The sequence below is a fragment of the Magallana gigas genome, chromosome 9 (assembly GCF_963853765.1).
Source record: "Magallana gigas chromosome 9, xbMagGiga1.1, whole genome shotgun sequence".
NCBI lineage: Eukaryota > Metazoa > Mollusca > Bivalvia > Ostreida > Ostreidae > Magallana > Magallana gigas.
Window position 1 is genome coordinate 38414216 of NC_088861.1, and position 19749 is coordinate 38433964.

Consider the following 19749-nt stretch of genomic DNA (forward strand, 5'->3'; position numbering starts at 1 on the left):
TTTTTAAATGGTCCCTTAATCATGCATTAAGACTAGCATTAAGAATGACTCATAATTTATTTGGTATTTTCAATTAAGTACAAACAAAACCCATGATCATGAGAATTAAGCCCCAACAAATTATATTGACTCTCAATTACTGATTGATGCAGTATTAAATGCATCCCTTAATTGTTATTTTAATCAATAAATTACTATTTAATATAAGAGTACATTATGTGTATTGATTAAGACAATAAAAAATATCAAAAACGCAAAGATATCATTAGATGTAATTTTATTTGGAGCTGAATCAATAACAAAATAAAGTAATGGATAACAAAAAATGCAGAGGAAAAAACAATGGAATGAAAAGCTGCGACTCCATGGAAAACTCGGGTTGAGGGACCATCAACCCAAATTTCCTGTGTAGCTACAGCTCTGAAGCTATGGAATGATATATGTTATATTATGGGCATTCCACCCAAACTCAACTTAAATCTCAAACAACAAAACTTGACAATGTGCACATGTTATTTGTAACTGGGCATGAAAAATATTAAATAAATGTCATTGGGCACCAAATAAAAGCCCTAGCTAACTTAGAGTTACTGTCTTAATTATTTTCAGAAAGAAAATTTCACAAATGAAATTATTGTATAAGTTGTATCAACGATTTAAAAAAAAAACAATATCTGCATTATCGGTAATTTACATAATAAACCTTTCTTGTAATACATTTTTAAAACCTCATGTACATTTTAAAAGAACGCAATGAAACCAAATGCCCCTTTTTTATACAATATAAATGATACATGCATTACAGTTCATGTATATCCATAGTATGGATTCCATACACATAAAATGCCCCAGTAAGAAATAAGTACAATACACTATCACTTAATGAACAAACTCACTTTTTATCATGGCTATAATAACGATTATGATATATAATAATATAATTAACCCCCACTGTGGATTTCAAAAGAAATTTCAATACCATTGGGAAAAAATCGTTTAAAATCAATAAAAATCAAAATAAAATCTTTATGAATGTTATATAGATATTTTTTTGCAATACAGGAATTTTTTTTCTATATCTAGTAAAATAAACAAAACAGAAAAGAATTTTAAAAATGCATGCACATACATTTTACAGGCATATAAGGACCAGGAAATACATATAGCTACCAGTTAGTTCATCGTACAATATTATGAGTACCGATATATATCTTTTCATGCATACTAAAAGTTAATGATATTTTCTTTAGTACTGATATTTGTTGTAAATCTTTTTCAGACGCTCCAATACAAATTAATTTTCAAATGTAAAAAATCTGTTCCCTACTAGATATGTTCATATTATACATGTGATTTAATCATATTGACATAAATTATCATTCTAAAAGACTTCATGTCTTGTATACAATTCATCTATAACTTCACTGGTTAGATGAGACAGACCAAATACCCGGAAATGTTAAATGAAAAAATTGAACAATTAATTGAACAAGAAAATCTGTAAATCAAGCAAAAAAAGTAATTACTGATAACAATTTTTTTCTTCACATATAAAATATTTCTGTCTCGATCATGATGTTAAATGTAAAAAAATGAACATAATAAATTGGCAATAAAACATGTGTAACTAAAAACGAATTTACATACATGTTTACAATGTACATGTATACACACAACTTTATTACATTGACATGGAAAACTGAACACAGATTAAGTGGCATTGTTTCTTCATTTACAAAACATGCTTCCTACATGTATCACCCCAAATTCATCATCACAGTTAAATTTAAACATGATAATTGATTCATGTTAATCAAATCCTGCAAAATATCTATTTGAAAAAAAAAAAATAATCTCATTAAAATTAAATTGAGTGAGAAATTATTAATAATGTAATGTCAAAAACAACTTTTCAATATGCATGGAATTTATTTCTATAGCTTTTTATATAATAAATAGACTTACAAGATTCACCAAAATGGCTTATTTTTTTCTATATAATTATATATAAACTTAATTAAAACCTTTTGCCGCCCCCCTCCAACAACAAAAAAATTGAAAATTTTAACACGATTTCTGCCCACAGATATCCAAGTAAGTGACGTAAAAAAATACAAAAAAATCAAGCTGATTAAAAAAGTTAATGAATTCGAATAGTTAATAAAACTTACTATTTTAAAATTCTTGAAACTCACAAAGAAAACTTGTTTTTTGTGATGCAACATTTTATAAAATTAAAGCATGACAAATGAAAATTCAACTAAAATTTTTTAATTCAAAATTCAAAAAACTTTATTCTGAGCGATAATCAAGTATGAAATGAAAATAAAATATCTTAATTATATCTTTCCCATATCCTCTGGATAGAACACCTATACTGGTAATCAATTCAGAAAAAAAAATTGTCTATCTCTACTAGCACAAAACTTTCATTAAAAAATTGCATGTCATTTCATGCAAACAAAATCACTTTCTCAATAATCATCTGTACACTATATCACTCGTCGTCACTGTCGATGATGATAATGGCGTCAGTCTCAGTCTGATTACCAAGCCCCACCCACTGTCTCTCCTCCTTCACCTGAACGTTTGGAACACTAGGGTTCTCTCCCCTAACATCCCCATCAAAGCAGGGATTTCCTGTCCCTGAGTAGTTCCCCTGCTTTGAACTACCACAGTGACTGCTTGTTCCGTTGTTACTGTCGAGTATTTGAGGATTTCCTTGCAGATTTATTTGATCAACATTTGGCTTGATGTCCATACTTCTTTCTCTAACAGAACCCTTCCTTCCTTCCCCTATCGTAAGAACTTGATTAGAATTGGAGAAAATGATTTTACAGTCCAAGGAATCACTGGTCAGGCTAGTTAACTGGTTAATCAATGACCTTAACGTCTCCTGAGTGTTTGTAGTTGTGGAAGAAGAACTGGATGTGGACCCTGTTGGTTTGTCACTCTGAGTGGAGGCAGTAGCAATATCATTATGCTTCACATTTTGTACATCTGTGGAGTCTGGGGATGGCCCTTTTTCTTGCCCCCTAACTCCCTTGCCCTGAATCTGTCTTGAAGAATGGCTCCCACTCTTAGCATTTTCCCAATGGACAACTGAGGGTGATTCCTGACTGTTATTCCCTTTATTCCTGCTTGGTTCGACAACTCCCGAACTTTTGTCCATTCCAGCCTCTTTCAGAGAAGTTTCCATTCCATCTATCTCCCTCTCATTCACCTCAATATCTGGTAATTGTAGTTGTTCCTCCTCAAGAACTACATGTACCACTTTCTTACTGGCTGTGGTATTGTTTACTTCACTTGCACCTTTACTCACATTTCCAGTTTCAGCCTCATCACTTTTCTTCTCAGAGTTTCCCTGTCCTTCATTCATATTCTGTGTTTTGTCATCTGTCTCCATTTCCTTATTATCAAAAAGCCGTTCTTCTTGGTCTGTCAGAGATTTAACATCTGTGATCCGTATTCCTAACATATCATCTTGTGGAGATGGGTAACTGGATGCAGACTCCACATTCTCCAGATTTTTAGAGGATGAATCTATGGATCCACGAACTTCTGGCATTTCATGTTGCTTATCTTTTTTTGGTGAAGACAAGGACTTAACAACACTGTCAGATAGTCTTCGAATGTCAATTCTTGGCAACCGAACAGTAGGGGATTTCACAACAGGAGGATTATCTTCTGCATCATCCTCTGAGGAGTTCACATCAGAATACAATACATATTTCTCACTTTTACAAGACAAGTTTGATTGTGAGATCGTTCTTGGAGATTTTCTTTTGGCATTTCTCCCTGCACTTGAACACACTTTTGTTTTTGAACCAGTTTGTTGAGGTTCCAAGGACCTTGAGGCTGTCATCCCACCATCCTGTGCAAGGCTAGAAGAGGTTGAGGAGGAATCACTCTCGGATTCACTATCACTACCACTCTGGAAGCTTTGATTTCTGTTGTAAAAGATTTTCTTTCCCGAAGAAAAAGTCCTTCCTTTGAACAAGACACTAAAACCTCTTGAAGACCCTGACTGCTCTTTATTACTTCCAGAAAACCTAGATTTTTGTGCATAACTTCCAGATTTTTGGACGTAATTTTTCATGGCCGCCGAATATGGAGTGTAGGAAGTTGTTCTTTTCTTCAGCAAACTTTGTGTTTTCCCATCAGTCTTAGAAGTTTTCTCATTTGGTCGAATAAAAGGCATGAATTTGGGTTTGCTCCTCAAACGCTTGTCAGGAATAATGGCACTTTCCTCCATTCCATACAGAATCATCTTGGAAGAATTGCTCAAATTTTTCTTTACTTCTTTCTTTTTTTCAACTTTTTTCTCTGTTTTCTTCTTGGCCTTTTGTTTTTCTAGAAACAAAATTGAATATTAAATAGCTTCACAGGAAAAACCTGTTAATGTACAATATAAAGCAATATTTATTTATTTATTCAGTCTTTGAATAATTCATTTACACTCAGTCAGTTAAAAGGCTATAATGATATACAATCATACATATTTCACTTTCTAATCATATTTTTACTACCCTACCATTTCAATTTATATATAGTCAGTTCGTTAAAAAACTTCATGAAAATGAATTACTACTGTAAAAGTGGTTATTTACACTGGTGGTACTGGTGGTTAATTATGATTTTTTTTTCATTTAGACAAACAATACCTGTGGGTATAAATACTCGGATGCATGATTTACAACACTAAAGTTTTGATTTATTTTACCATACACCAGCTTTAAGGTGTATTTATACAGGTTTTAAGCTTACTGCACTATTAGTTTAAATTTACCCCCTCATGTAAATAACCACATTAAATTTACAGTATGCTTCATTTAATTCAGCACATCAGTCATGATTTGAGTTGCTTATTTTTACATTTTAATTTTTCATAATTTAAAATGTTCACAATCCTCAACTGTGACATTTCTAGTGTTCAACTGAAATTCAGACGTGATTTATCGAGCTACAAACTACATACAACAAGTCTAGAGTAAAAAATGTAAAAATCAAATTTTCTACTATAAATAGTGACTATGCCTCCCCCTATAACATGTATCCATACCTCGTTTACGTGGTAACTGGGGATTTTCAAAGGAATTCATGTCCAATTTGTTCATCCACATAAACAAGTTGACATATAATGGTCGCTTTAAGGAGACTCGAGAGAGAATGTTTCTAATAGCAGACTTGGCATAACCAAGTTCTAAAGAAAGAACACAAAAATTACTCACCAGAGAGGCAAAGACTGCAGTTTGTAAAATATATCTATATAATAACCTTTGATACAAAAATATTCATTCAAAAGAATTATAAGTACATTGCATGTGTATTCATATAAATGCATGCACCTATTCTGAGATATAATATACTGTAAATGTACTACATTTGGCTGTGTATACTATTTAGCGCTTTTGATGGAATGCGGCTCCTGCTAAAATCAAGCGCAACACTAAATGCCATGCATAAATGTATAAGAGTAGTCACATTCAGGAATACGCTAATTCAAATCCACGCCAACTAATTCAAAAACTAAATTCCACCAAGTATCTTAATACAAGCCAAATATAATATGTTTACACTGTATATCAGCTAGCTAAATATTGTTTCTCCTTTAGGGATAAAGAATCTGCTAATCTGTATTCTGCATTTATTTAAAAAATGACATGTGGACTAGAGAGCTTTAAATCAATTTTTAAGGAAACATTTAACCCAAATTCAAACAATTGTAAATAAAATTTTATTGGTGAGCAAGAAAATTTTCTGTGGTTACTCAGAAAATTGTTAGCACCATGAATTTGTCTCTAGCAAAATTGTTATGTCATTTTTTTCCCCCTGCTAGCCTTTCACTTTCTTAAACTTGAAAATTCTTGTTGTATACATTAAGTTTACAATTGTGAAAAACATTTGTTGCAAAAAAAATTGTTTTAGTATCAGTCTGCTTTGCTATGGAATGTGCTTTGTTGTTTGAGAAAAGTTAAGGAATTTGAAAGTCAAAATAACTTCAGAATAAAAGTTTATAACCTTTATCAATTTGTTGCTTCTGGGACCTAACTCATGATGGACAAATACAACTTAAACACACAGGTACCTATGTCAAAATACAAGATATAAAATGTATACCTGTAATTTTCTCGGTCCCTGAGATCTGGGACGGTTCACCAGACAGAATGGACTGAACTTTGGTGTTGTCCTTCAGAATCTCCGCGATTTTCCACTGTTTTTTCGGCAGCCATTTTCCCTCTGCGTCCCGGAAGTGATGGTGTGGAAGCTTTTTCAAAATTTCTGCCCGTGACACCGCGGGTTTACTGCTCGACTCAGCAGATTTACTGCTCGACACCACAGGTTTACTGCTCTCTGCTTTAGATTTCAGAGCCTGTATATTTGTTGATCTGTTATCCAAAGGCTTGGATTCCTTTTCGAATCTGCAAAAAACACATTTAAATCAAAAGTTTTTTAAAAATTATTTTATTCATTTATTTTAAACAATCAGGAAATTTTAATTTTGGAAATTTTTTATTTTGATTTGAAGGTGAGTTGATTTGTGTATCTAGGTACACTTAATTAAGTAATTTTAACTTCAGTTGGTACATTTCTCTTATTGAATCAAAATGAAGAGCAAATCAGAAAAAAATCAAACTAAAAATATTCAACAAGGGTTAGATGTTTATTGTTAAAGGGAGGTAACTCTTCTGTACCTGTCAGAGAGAATTTTGTACACTGGTTTAATGGCAGCAATAGCTTTGGCAATATTCTCTGGTTCTCCACGCGTCAGGTGAAAGAGCAAGGGAAAGAACTGTTGTTTGATGGAGCGAACTTCCTTAACACCTTCATACGTCACCTGAACCTGTCAAAATAAATAAAAATAGAGATGTTTGTAAAACATTTATGCATTCATCCCTTAGACCTCTGTGAAGAAAATGAAAGGAAACTGCAAATAATTGGAATTTTTCTAAGTCCAAGGGGCATAAATCTGTCAAAATTTGTTTGATCCCACTACAAATCGAACTTGACTTAGATATTCTTGTGATAAATAAATCCAATTTTCATTTCAGTATATACAACCTCTGCGAGAAAATGAATGGAAACTACAAATAACTGGAATTTTTCTAAGTCCAAGGAACATATATCTACCTAAAAATTGTTCGATCGTAATCCAAATCATACTTGATCTAGATATTCTTATGATAAATCGAATTTCATATCAGTATGTGCAATCTCTGCAAAGAAAATGAATGGAAAAAATGTTTGTGAAGTAGAAAGTAAAAGCAAGCACTGTTATAAAAATTTTATTAATTTTTAAAAATCAACAGCATAGTTTTATTATTTTAAAGAAACTGATATTTGGAGATCTTCATTAGTTAGGCACAATTTCATAAACACTGATCAAGGCACAGTAAAAACGTTAACGAAGGCACATCTATAAATTATATCATAATTTATTCATGATCAAACAGTTCACAGTCACTTGTATGTATTTCTTGGTAATGTCTCCGAGTCTTTTTATTATGTTGATTGCGAAAAAAAACCACACTGTTTTTTATTGTATTTGAATTTACTGTCACATTATAATAAAATTTTCATCATTACAAGCTGACAGCAACGATTGTTTAGGATCTAAAATCTTATCAATTTTATCATTGATTCTGTTTGTTCATGCTTACATGTACACCTTTCTAGATCATACTTAAAAATAGCAGAATAGATTAGACACCAATAGATTTTTTCAAATTTTATAAAAAAAAAAAGACGATGCATTGATCATTTAACAAAAAAATCATATACTGTCTGATAATGAATGCAAACCAATATAAGTAATAACTGGTGTGTAAAAATAATGTTTATGTGTATGAATTATGTAAGTGATACGTCTGTTCATTTACAATAGCAATGTTAGTCATACCTGAACAAGTAATCAAACTGTGAACAGTTTTCTTTTAAAAATAAACAGCTACATCAAAATACTGGACAAAAAATTACGGAATAAAATTAGTTTTCTCACTCAATAGTGTACAAACAATTTATAACTGTATGTAGTACCACTAAATAAATACTTCTTTCCTGTTTCTGTACAAACATTGTATATATAATTGTATATAGAAACATCCATACATCTTTCCTTTTTCCCTTCAAGTTATTTTTCTAAAAATTTTGTGTGGATATAACTTAATCCTCTTATCCTAATAACATGATTAACAGCTTAAAGTGATGTTACTACATGTAGATATATCACTTAATCTTAAGCTATCCTTTTTAAGATGGTTCATCAAATATTTACAGGTAAGCAAAGATATACACAAACTTCCTCCTGATTTATTTATACATGTAGTACTAAATCAAAGTACTTAAAAAATCTCTTTCAAATGCTGATACAAAAAATTAAAAAACAAAACCAAATAATGCATCATATGTGCAATGTTTTCTGATAAGAGAAATTGCACTTTTATTAATACAAACTGCTCATTCCTACACTCACTGAAAATTCTAAATACAAGTACGTCATTATGATGACTTTTTCTGACTTACTTCTAAAGAAGCATCGAGTGGCCATGTAGTTCCATGGTGGAAATTCTGGTCCGGGATGAAGTCGTCGGACTCATCAGAATCACTGACCTCGATGGGCTCCTCCTAACAATTCAAATACAAGATATCATCACATAAAGATATATATTATAGTATTTAAAAATTATTTGAAATAAAATAGAACCTAGAACTTTATCTTGCAGTCTAGTGCTGTCTGATAAATAAAACATCCTTCAATAATTTTTAATTCAAAATGAAATTATAGTCACCCAGTTTAAAAGAACCATGTATTAGAGGGAACAATATAATCATACCTGATTGAGTTTCTTCCTCTTGGGGGTATCAGGAGATGAGTCCCGATTTTTTCTCTTTTGTGACCGGGTATTTTTGGTGGGTGTGCTTCTGGAATGGCCCTGCTGTCTTGATCGAGCCACTGTTGTCTTCGTGCGGGCCATTTACATGAAGTGAGTGACATTAATCCATGAACTACAAAAAAATCTCATTAAGATCGATTGCAGCTTGAAATTAGTATCTAATGAGTTACATGTACATGATTTAAGTACATTATCTTAACTCTAAATAATACGACTTTTTCATCTAAAAAAGCGTCTGTTGTGTACATCAATTTCATTGAAATAGAAACTCCTTTTCACCAGAGATATAAACCTCTCACCTTAAAAATTTGAAATACAAATAAATGAGTTTGTCTAATATAATAGTGACCCACTTATCACTGTTTGAAATCTGAACAAGTTTTCTTCCCTTCCACAGGTGAATGATTTTTTTTCTATCAGCTGGCATTTAAAGCCCATAGCGAAAGATTCCCTCTCTATATCATGTATATAGACAAGGGTTTTCCAGAATGGGTTCTATGCACAATACGTGAAACGAATCGGATAGAGATCAAAGGGGGTGAGGTTTTATCAACAACAAAGCTAAAAACTACACCTTCTCCAACATGACCAAGGCAAGAACAAAAAAATACATTTCTTGTTTTAACGTTACGTATTGTGCATAAGAGTGTGAAGATTTACAGCCATTCGCTATTTTACTGGCAGTCATGAGAAACGATTATCATTCGATAGAGATATATTAAATAATACAGAAATCTGTCATAAAGTGTAACAGCTACAGACAATATGTCAAACTTCTTTTTTTACCTTTTCGAATTCAGCACCTCAAAAGTGAAAGTACACATGCGTCCTGGTCATACAAACGTTTATCGAAATATTGACATAAACAAAGCGTTTTTAAGACACTGGTAATTTACATCATGGCACTACGAAAAGTTCCTTCAGTATTAATCAAAAGGAGTTTGTTTTGTAGGGAAAATGTTTGGTCCAGGAGAATGACAACCAAACGACGCCACAGAGAGGTACACGCATAATCAAGGCTGTCAGCTTCCTATTCAGTTAATCTGCATCTGTTTGATTACTGTAGTATTAAATTCTAAGGACAATATATGTCATCTGTTGCATGTAAATAGTAGTTAAACAGTGACTGAACATAGCGTATATTTCCCTTCCCTCTGAAAGACTTTACCTAATACATATCATCTAGATTTTGTTCATGCTCCTCTACTTTTGTTGTGATAGGTGATTCCTGAGGATGAGGTGCGAGTGTTCTCAGGTATACAACCTACGGGAATTCCTCACCTGGGTAACTACCTGGGCGTCATTAAGCTGTGGGTCAAGCTCCAGGAACAGTACCAGGATGTGATGTACAGTGTGGTGGATCTGCATGCTATAACTGTCAGACAAGACCCAAAGGAGCTCAGGTAATTATACCTACAAGGGGTTAAGGTATTATAGACAGGGCCCTAAAGAGCTGAGGTAATTATACCAGGCCTATAAAGGGATAAGGTACTTATAGACAGGGCCTAAAGGAGGTAATTAAGGTAATTCAAAACTGGACTTAAGGGAGCTAATTAGGTACTTGTTGCCAGAACCTAGAGGAGGGAGTTATGGTAATTATAGACAGGAACTAACTTTAAGTACTTGTCAAGAGAACCTAAAGGAGTTAAGGTACATGTACATTGTAAATAAAAGGAGTGAAGAAATTATAATGGGATAGGAGCAATAGTTTAGCCTAAGGAACAGACCAGGATTTGACCCAGGCCCCCTGCAACTGTAGTCAGGTGCTCTACCATCTGAGCTATCTAGTGCTGGTGTCATTCAATTAATATTTTGAATCCAGTGAAATAATGAACCAGGATTCATAATGTTGTTGCAAAATATTGAACCCCCCATAAAATAATGACCCTCTGGTTTAATATATTATGGCCGCGATATATTGATCCCCCACTCTGATTTTCATTTGTCCTTAGATTAGGCTTTTAAAATATTATGGCCGCAATAAATGCATTATCAAATTCCTTTTAAAGAGGGGGTTCAACATTATAAAGGCCGCGATATGGAGGGGGGGGGGGGATGAATATATTGAAGCCATGATGTATTGAACTTGGGTTCAATATGTTATAGGGGAATAATATCTCACAGTGAAATATCGAACAGGGGTTCATAACATTCAATTTGCTTGATATTTTGAATCTTAAAAAAGATCAGGAAAATATGTTCTTTCATTTGGTGGCTATAAATTATTATACATGTAGTAAAAAAAGGCAACACGTTCATTTGCATTTACCGTTCAGGTTGATATTATACAATTATTGCTGTTTTTGAGGTCAATACGATGATTTAGCTACCCTCAAAGGACAATATTCACCGAGCCGGTGATCGAAAAAACAGCAATTATTATTTTATCATATGATTCAGCAATGAATTGATACAGACATATATTAAATTGAGCAATATCAAGTAATGTGTTAGTTTGAAGCCATTGCCGAACAAATTGAGAAACGCAATGTTTCATTGGACGATCTATTTTTAGTCCAATGTAGAGAAAATCAAATGTTATATTGACCTCCTAGGTCAAGTGTAGATGAATATAACGTTTTCTTTTTTCGAGATAGTTAGATTTGAGCCAATCAGAGAGCTAGGATTGAATCAATCATTATGATATGATAAACCATTTTATTTTTCTACCTTGGAAATAACCTGCTGATATTCAATGTCTTAGAATTTATTCATGCATACTTTTATTTTTAAAACAACAATCTGCAAGGCGGCTAGGTGGCCATACCTTTTTTTCACAATCTTATGGTATCAAAATATTATACGACAACAGTACATGTATTTGAATCAAACTGACCATCACATGCTTATAAAAATTGAGAGGACATTAAGGTACTTATCATGCTTATAGACATGTTCAAAGTACCTTATAAGGTAGGACTCAAAGAAGTTATGGTTCAAATGTACATGATGTATGAATATGATTTATTATCCAAATATTACAAAACCACCTTTGTTTTATTCATGTTTAAATTATCTACAAGGTTAACTTGATACATGATTGTATATCAATTTGTCGTGCAAAATGAGCATCATCACAGATATCATGGTACGGTTAATAGGAAAAATATGGTAATGTTTTAATATTACTCAAGAGTAAAACTCCACTTACCTTTTCAGAGAGAATATCTACAAGATGGTTGCATGTTTACTGGCCTGTGGAATCGACCCAGAGAAATCAGTTCTGTTTTTACAATCTCAGGTAAGCTTTTTGTGAATAAACAGTCAGAATACATCTGGACAAGAAACCAAGAACCTGACAATTTTCTAGTAAATCATAATTGGTTTATTGTTGGCTTAGGCCATAGATTGTTGTAAGTTTTAAACTTTTTTTGACAAGGTGTTACAGAGCAGTGAATGAGGTTTAATGGCCGTCTTCTTTGACTGTAGGTGAGGCAGCATGCAGAGCTGTGTTGGATTCTGAGCTGTATCACGACTAACGCAAGGCTTGGGCTACTTCCCCAATGGAAGGTCAGTCGGTTATAGTTATTCTTAATGTACAATTTAAATAGGGGTGAATAGGGATCACCTAATGGTACAAAGTGATACAAAGTGAATGGAATTTCTCTGCTTGAAGCTGTTACAGGTAAAACAGGTGAAAACCACGCCCCCTCCTTTAATTAGCTTTCTGTCTACATTTGTATATATGTGTCACCTTATTCTTTTGATTTACCTATTGAATTCAAACCTTACTTTTAATAAAATTCCTTTTGTACGAGCTTGTTTTTAAAAAAAGATAGATGATCCAGCTGTGATTGTGCGATGAGTTAAAGTGTACGTATATTAAACAATAAATTAAATCTTAATACATAGGTGTTGTAAGCTAATTTCCCCCGTGAATGTCGTTTCTTTGCTCAAATTTTTCTGTATGATAGACTCGAGCTGAATTGACCATTGAAATATTATCTTTCACTGGGCTTCGACGTAAAATTTTCCTGTTGGAAGGTTGTAACAGTTTCTCCGTTTATAACAATATGGGCTTTTCCATTAAAGAAAGGAAATATTTGACCCCATTTTAATTTTGGCCCTTTTGCCCTCATTTTCAGCAGGCAAATTTAAGATTGGGCAAATTCTAATAACTGGAATTGCTGTACCTTTCTTCAAACACAACTGTGTTTAAGTGAATTCAAGACAGGGCTAAACTGTTTGCAAGTGAAAAAGGGTGAAAATTACTTGGGTCAAAAATAACCCTGTATACAGTATATGTTGTTGTTTCAGGAGAAGTCTAACACTAAATCCCCCAGTGTGGGTCTGTACACCTACCCCATCCTACAGGCAGCTGACATCCTCCTGTACAAGTCAGTGTTTCTGTTACATGTACATGTATTATAGCTTGTGTAATTCAGTTTTTTCTTCTTCTTTACCGATTTATTATATATTATAACTAAAGGTTAATATTATGCTCCCTTTATATGGTCTTTAAATTGTTCTCAATTTCTTTTTGAGAGATACCTTAATTTTAGGTTCACTTGTTATTTATAATCTTTAATATAGGATTATGTTTTTGGTTAACTTTTATCAACAACATCACTGTGGCAGAAAAGTGTTTTTTTTTTTATCAAGATAGGAAATTAAATGTTTTAATTAGATGAAACATTATTAAATGAAACATTCAGTTATAACATTTTACCTTCTACTGTTACAGATCGACCCACATTCCAATTGGAGAGGACCAAAGGCAGCATCTCGACCTGTGTGAAGATCTAGCCATCTCATTCAATAATAAATTCGGGAAAGTTTTCAGAGTACCACAAGTTTTATTCAGTAAGTTTTCTAGAGCCCTTCGCTAATACATGGTCAGTCTGTAAATGCTAACTTTGCGATTTTAATTATCTCAAAGTTTAATGAATAAAATAAATTAAATCTTATGCTCCTATATTCATTAATGCAATGTATATGAAATCATCATTTTATAATAAATTGCCTGTAAGTGTGATTCAGTTTTAATGTAAAAGTCATGCACTTGTATAATTATATATTTTTTTAATAGGCAATACAGCCCGAATTAAAAGTCTACGCTTTCCTGAAAACAAGATGAGTAAATCTGACCAGAGTTCTAAAGGACGTATAGACTTAACAGACTCTAACGATGACATTGTGTCCAAAATTAAATCGGCAGTCACTGATTTCACCTCTCACATTTCTCACGACAAGGAAAACCGACCAGGTGTGACCAATTTGATAGACATTCATGCTGCTTGCACAGGGGAAACTCCCCAGGATATCTGTGAAACTTATTCCTCATTAACAACAGCAGAGTATAAGATGCTTCTTGCAGACATTGTGATAAGTGAAATTCAACCAATCAGAGAGAGGATTCTCTGGTTGCTTAGTGACAAGCCACATCTTCAGAATGTTTTATATCAAGGTCAAGAAGTTGCTTCAGTGATAGCTGAGGACACACTAAAAGATGTCAAAAAGCTGATAGGGTTTATATGATAAGGTTGGGGGTATTAGTTTTCATTTTTTAAACCAGTATGTCAAATAAATTCTTCGGTTTTATTGCAAAGCGAGTTTTATTTGTACAGTACAGAGGTTTGCTCCAGCATTCCCACAATGATTTACCATCTACATAATTAGCATGAACGGCTGATAAAAGTTTGACAAAAAAGTTTTGATAATTAGTAAGTTATGTAGTATCTTGGATAAAAAAAAATAAGTTGGTGATTTGTTCACAAACTCCTTTAGACTGAACACTTAAATATTCCTGGTTTGCATCCTGTTATTCTGTAGTATAAATCATATTGTAAGTTGGGGGAGGGGAAATTTATTCTTTCTGTGTCCTTTAATCCGTGTGGCTATGAACACTTCTTTTTAGGCATGCACTTTAAGGAATTGATTTTTACCTGTATGTATATGTAGATCAAACTTAAATTTAAAAGAACATTTTTAAAAGTACATTAGGCTAATATGATCAGGTGTAAATAATACATACCATGTATTATTTAATTCATTTATACATGTTTCTAAAAGTTCTGAAACCGCTTGTACACTTTTTTTTTCTGTCATGAACCTCGTAACCCCTTTTCATGGAATTCATGCAGGTTAACCAAATGAAAACAACTTCAAACCGTTGATGTGTTTTGTGTGACGCTTTTGAATGCTGGAGAAAACGTACCCAGGAGAAAACGTACCCAGGAGAAAACGTACCCAATTTATAGGGTACGTTTTCTCCAGGAGAAAACGTACCCGGGTACGTTTTCTCCAAGAGAAAACGTACCCTATGAAAATAATAAATAATGGTTTTCATAGATATTCTTAAATGAAAGAAAATAAAATATACCATGAATATTTGTATCATTTGTTGCTGTTGTTTTTAAATGCATAGTCACCATGGTCACGTACTTAAATTAAGACAATAATTTGTAACATATCATACACGAACATGGCCTGAGCAGTTTAATTAGTCGACAATTAATCCACCATAAACGAAACCGTTAAATAATACGTTTTTATTGCAATCTCATTTGGAGAACTAAATAATGAGTATCTCAAGAAGTCGATATCGCGGGGTTTTTTTCACCATTTTTTTTGAAAATTATCTATAAAACAAGGTTGCTTAATATAACCAAGTCCAAGTCTTTTAAATATTTGTTTGATTCATATATATGGAAACTAATACGAGATGTAACATTGAACAGTCAATTTGCTTCCGACGCCACTGATATGTATAATGTGTGGAGGGTGAATATTTCTACCTCCTGCACGGGGAGGCATTACATAATATTACATAATCATAACTGCTCAAGTATTTTATTGATTATCACTATAATTAAAATCAGGGGATCTCGCACAGAGAAACTCAAATCGGTAAGGCTAACGGTATATGGATAATTAGAAGAAGTAGACTGAAAACACTTTATGACAGCTAGGTCATTATTTCGCACTAAAATAAAAGTTGCTACAATTATTATAAAGATATCATTCATAAAATAAATATATTTCTATACATATATGCATTAAAATATGCATTAAAGTAGAATTTGAAAATTATTTAATATGTCCAACCCCTTTAAAATTATAAAGTATTAAATTCATATATCTATAAAATTCTTACATTTCTGTACATTTATTATGCAAAATAGTATTTAAAAACTATTAAGTAGTATAATTATGATTTTCATAGGGTACGTTTTCTCTTGGAGAAAACGTACCTGGGTACGTTTTCTCCTGGAGAAAACGTACCCTAGAAATTGGGTACGTTTTCTCCTGGGTACGTTTTCTCCTGATACCACGCTTTTGAGGTAGTTTTAAGCATATTGTCTGTTAAAAATCTATCCATGTATGATAAACCGCTGAAATAACAACAGAACAAAGTTTTAGAGGAATAATAAATTAAGGTTTATTTAACTGTGACTAAAACGCCACAGTTTAGTGACTAAAACGCCACAAAATGTTTACACAATTTGGTGACTAAAACGCCACCTAAGGTGACTAAAACGCCACTAAAGTATCGATAGTCTGGTGACTAAAACGCCACAATTTGATAGTGTAAGCAGTGACTAAAACGCCAAAAGGTCTTGGTTGGAGACCAGTCTTCATTGGCCGTCCGAGAACTTCAACATGAAGAAATCCTTCGGATCGCCTGACCCAGACACATTCCTCAGCGCCATCGCGATTCTCTCGTACATCCTTGGTCTCCTAAACCAGAAGGGGGTGACTGCTACCGGTGTCACGTGGTTATATTTCATCTGGTTCCCTGTCCTTGTTTCACTGAGTTTCTGGAGATGGCGTTGAAATCGTTTGATCTACAAGATGGAGATAAATATGATACCAATTTTGTTGAGTGATATAGGCATACTGTATACAAAAAAATATTCGCCCCAGGCAGTTTTAAAGTCGTCGGTGAATTTTAAAAACAATTAACTCCTTATTAAACTTCTATGTTAATAATAAGATTATATATCACCTATAATTGGGGCGATTTATATTTATTGACAAAAACCAATATTGACACTTTAGCTGTCAATGACATATCTTTGACAGGAAAATTTGTAAGAACATAGAGATTAGGCATTTATCTTATGATGATCTCAAATTCAGTCTAGTAAGTCACTCGAGTTAGCACATGTGAAAAACAAAATATTTTTACTAAAGCTATAGATTCTCGATATAAATAAAATCGTCTGAAGTTTACAAATATAGTTTTGAAATCACAATGGTAAATTTCGAGAGAAAGACTAAATATATGATGAATTGATAATTTAATGGGGTAAATAGATAGAGAAGCATTGTAAAGGAATACTTTACATACGTTGAATATTGTCTCCTCGCTGTCATGGAGAATCCTCTCGTATTTCTCAGCGGCCTTTTCCAATCCTGATTAAAGCAATTAAAAAAAAACATGTTTTTATAAATCCATTCCTCATATAACCATTTAAAAAATGTAGACAGTTTAGCTAGGATAGAGACATATCGACTATAGTCTTTTACAATGTTTGTACGTAGTCGTACCATTGTTGACCAGGGACAGGAGATGCTGCCCCCACATTCTCTGGAGGGTGGTCAAGTCCGTCTCTGTCACCGTGTTTTTCTTCAACGCCTCCATGAAGAGAAATGCAAACAGGATGTACTTCCTTTGTTGATCTGAAACCAATCAATCGAACCCTCAATCAAACAATCGATCAGACGATCAAACAATCAATAGAACTGTCAATCAAACAATCAATCAATCAATCAATCGATGACGTGAGTGATGATTTTGAGTTACCGAGGTATCAGATTATAAGAGATATAATAGATATACGAACCAGCAACTTCTTTATTCTTGGAATAAGAAAATCCACCAAGCTGACCGATGTTCTCTTTTCCGTACAAAAAGATTAAAATCTGAAGGATGTGTTTTCTCTGCAAATAAGATGACAATAGCAACGTTATATTTAATTAACGTTATATAAAAAGACATCACTCTTTTATTGGTTGTCTATAGAACAATGTCTAGTGATTGCTGAGACATAATCTGTATTTGTAATGTTGAATGTTCTACTAACCACGGGCGTCATTGTCCGTGTGTTTGTGGAGGACAAGTAGTCCACCAACAGTTCGCGCAAACGAGCCTCGAACCCTGCTTTCTCCATCTTGATCAGCAATTGAATCCTTGCAATTGATTTTGCCGATAAGAGCGTGTGTTTATCTGTCGATTGACAACGATAATAGTTCGCAACGTTTGTGACGTCATGATATTATGATGCGTTACATGACGACGTCACGAGAAAAATAAAACAAAAAAATCTCGGTATGTTTCCGAAATTAGTTCAGTACGCAGTTTCTAACTTTCAGTTAGTTATTTCAACCCTTTGAATTTTAGATCGTAGTAGAGACGTGTGTTCATGGGTTACACTATTTACAAATATTCAAGAGAATATATTAAACCGACGTATTTAAAAAAAGAGTCGTTACATATAAACACAAAAAACTGAGTTAAAAGAAAGTCCCCACAAACAAAATTCAAGCAGAATATAATATTGGTCAAACATTAACAGCATTCTAAAATTATATCCAGGCGATTTATGAAGTTAAGCCCGTTTGCCCAACTGATCATGACTTGTGAAGTAAAAAATTTAAAATTAGACATAATTATAGGTAAAACCTTTAAACTCTAGACTGATCTCAGTCTGTATAATTATTTCATTTACTTATAAGTCTCTATGTTGTTTTTATTTTCTTGCAAAGCTCACTGTGTTTCAAAAAGTTCAATATTTGTTCTCTATAAACATACTTAAATCTGATCAAACATACATGTAGATGATTGACATCATTAAAAGTTATTAATGAGAGATATCCTTGGATACTGCATTCTGGGACTTGAGCAGCTAACTCTACATAATCATATGAATTATTTATTGTTCATATCCATGGTACTATTAAACCAAAGTTATTGATGGTTATCATCTGTAATACATAAAATCTCAATTTATAGTAAGAACAATTACTGATTATCTCAGAAATATGGGACGTCGATGAAGAAAATATGATCGTGCATCTTTCAATTTGCCGACGTATCTCTTGGAGACTGAGGTAATTGAAGAGTTAAGGACAGACGCGACGTTCCTCAGCTTTAGATATTTTTTCTTGATAGATGAATTCTTTTTGATTTGCAATTAAACCTGTTTATACTCAAAATTTCAGAAGATATTGTTTGTGTAGGGGCTACACAATATCAACGAAACATATACATGTACTGTAAGTCAAATTTTATTCGCGGGGACTTAATTTAGCGATCTACAGATGGTAAACTGTTTCCCGGCGAGATATTTTGGCGACCGACCGACCATTGCAGACGATCAAAAAGAATTGTACATAAAAAGTATTAGACGCAAGATCTGAGAAAAACCGAGAATGATGAATAATAAAAAAAAATCTCGTTATACGTCGAACATAACAAAAATTCACAAAAATACAGAGAAACTGGAAAAGATAATATTCTGTTTTCAGCCTACATATTTTATCCTTAAGTGGTTATGATAATATTCATTTTTTAAACTCTAATTTTTTTTTATCTGCAACCATATTTTACAAAGAAGATTTCTACTTCATGCAACACCGAACTCTTCCGATTTTATGATAATCGTACAAACTCACGGTTTTCTTGTCTTGTTATTTGTACAAATTGACTTGGATTTGACCGTAATCCCTATTGTTTATGCGTATTTTATTTTTCTTTTCAAAGATATATTCTTGGTAACTTTATTACTCTTTTCGATGTATTTTCTACAAATATCCATATACATATACCCAAACGCATGACTAATCTTGGCCTTATTGGTTACCTACAGGACAGAACTAGCTTATTGAAATTAAAGCTGACATGAATTCA

At 33.0% G+C, this 19749-nt stretch overlaps 3 protein-coding genes across 3 annotated transcripts; 1 reads left to right on the forward strand and 2 right to left on the reverse strand.

The window, feature by feature from the left end:
- Positions 1-260: 260 nt before the first annotated feature.
- Positions 261-9801, reverse strand: LOC105320809 (hypothetical protein). Its single transcript, XM_011418886.4, has 7 exons — positions 9681-9801; positions 8835-9006; positions 8524-8625; positions 6696-6844; positions 6121-6422; positions 5063-5203; positions 261-4353 (listed from the first exon to the last, which is right to left on the reverse strand). The coding sequence occupies exons 2-7, from the start codon at positions 8973-8975 to the stop codon at positions 2498-2500; spliced, it is 2691 nt and encodes an 896-aa protein (XP_011417188.4). The 5' UTR covers positions 8976-9006; positions 9681-9801; the 3' UTR covers positions 261-2497.
- On the forward strand, positions 9763-15188 carry LOC105320800 (tryptophan--tRNA ligase, mitochondrial). Its single transcript, XM_066071017.1, has 7 exons — positions 9763-9895; positions 10116-10297; positions 12054-12135; positions 12324-12404; positions 13152-13231; positions 13579-13697; positions 13924-15188. The coding sequence occupies exons 1-7, from the start codon at positions 9794-9796 to the stop codon at positions 14370-14372; spliced, it is 1095 nt and encodes a 364-aa protein (XP_065927089.1). The 5' UTR covers positions 9763-9793; the 3' UTR covers positions 14373-15188.
- A 1071-nt stretch (positions 15189-16259) lies between these two features.
- Positions 16260-18055, reverse strand: LOC117691465 (uncharacterized). Its single transcript, XM_066071748.1, has 5 exons — positions 17924-18055; positions 17684-17780; positions 17388-17519; positions 17188-17252; positions 16260-16681 (listed from the first exon to the last, which is right to left on the reverse strand). The coding sequence occupies exons 1-5, from the start codon at positions 18008-18010 to the stop codon at positions 16472-16474; spliced, it is 591 nt and encodes a 196-aa protein (XP_065927820.1). The 5' UTR covers positions 18011-18055; the 3' UTR covers positions 16260-16471.
- Between the last annotated feature and the right edge of the window lie 1694 nt (positions 18056-19749).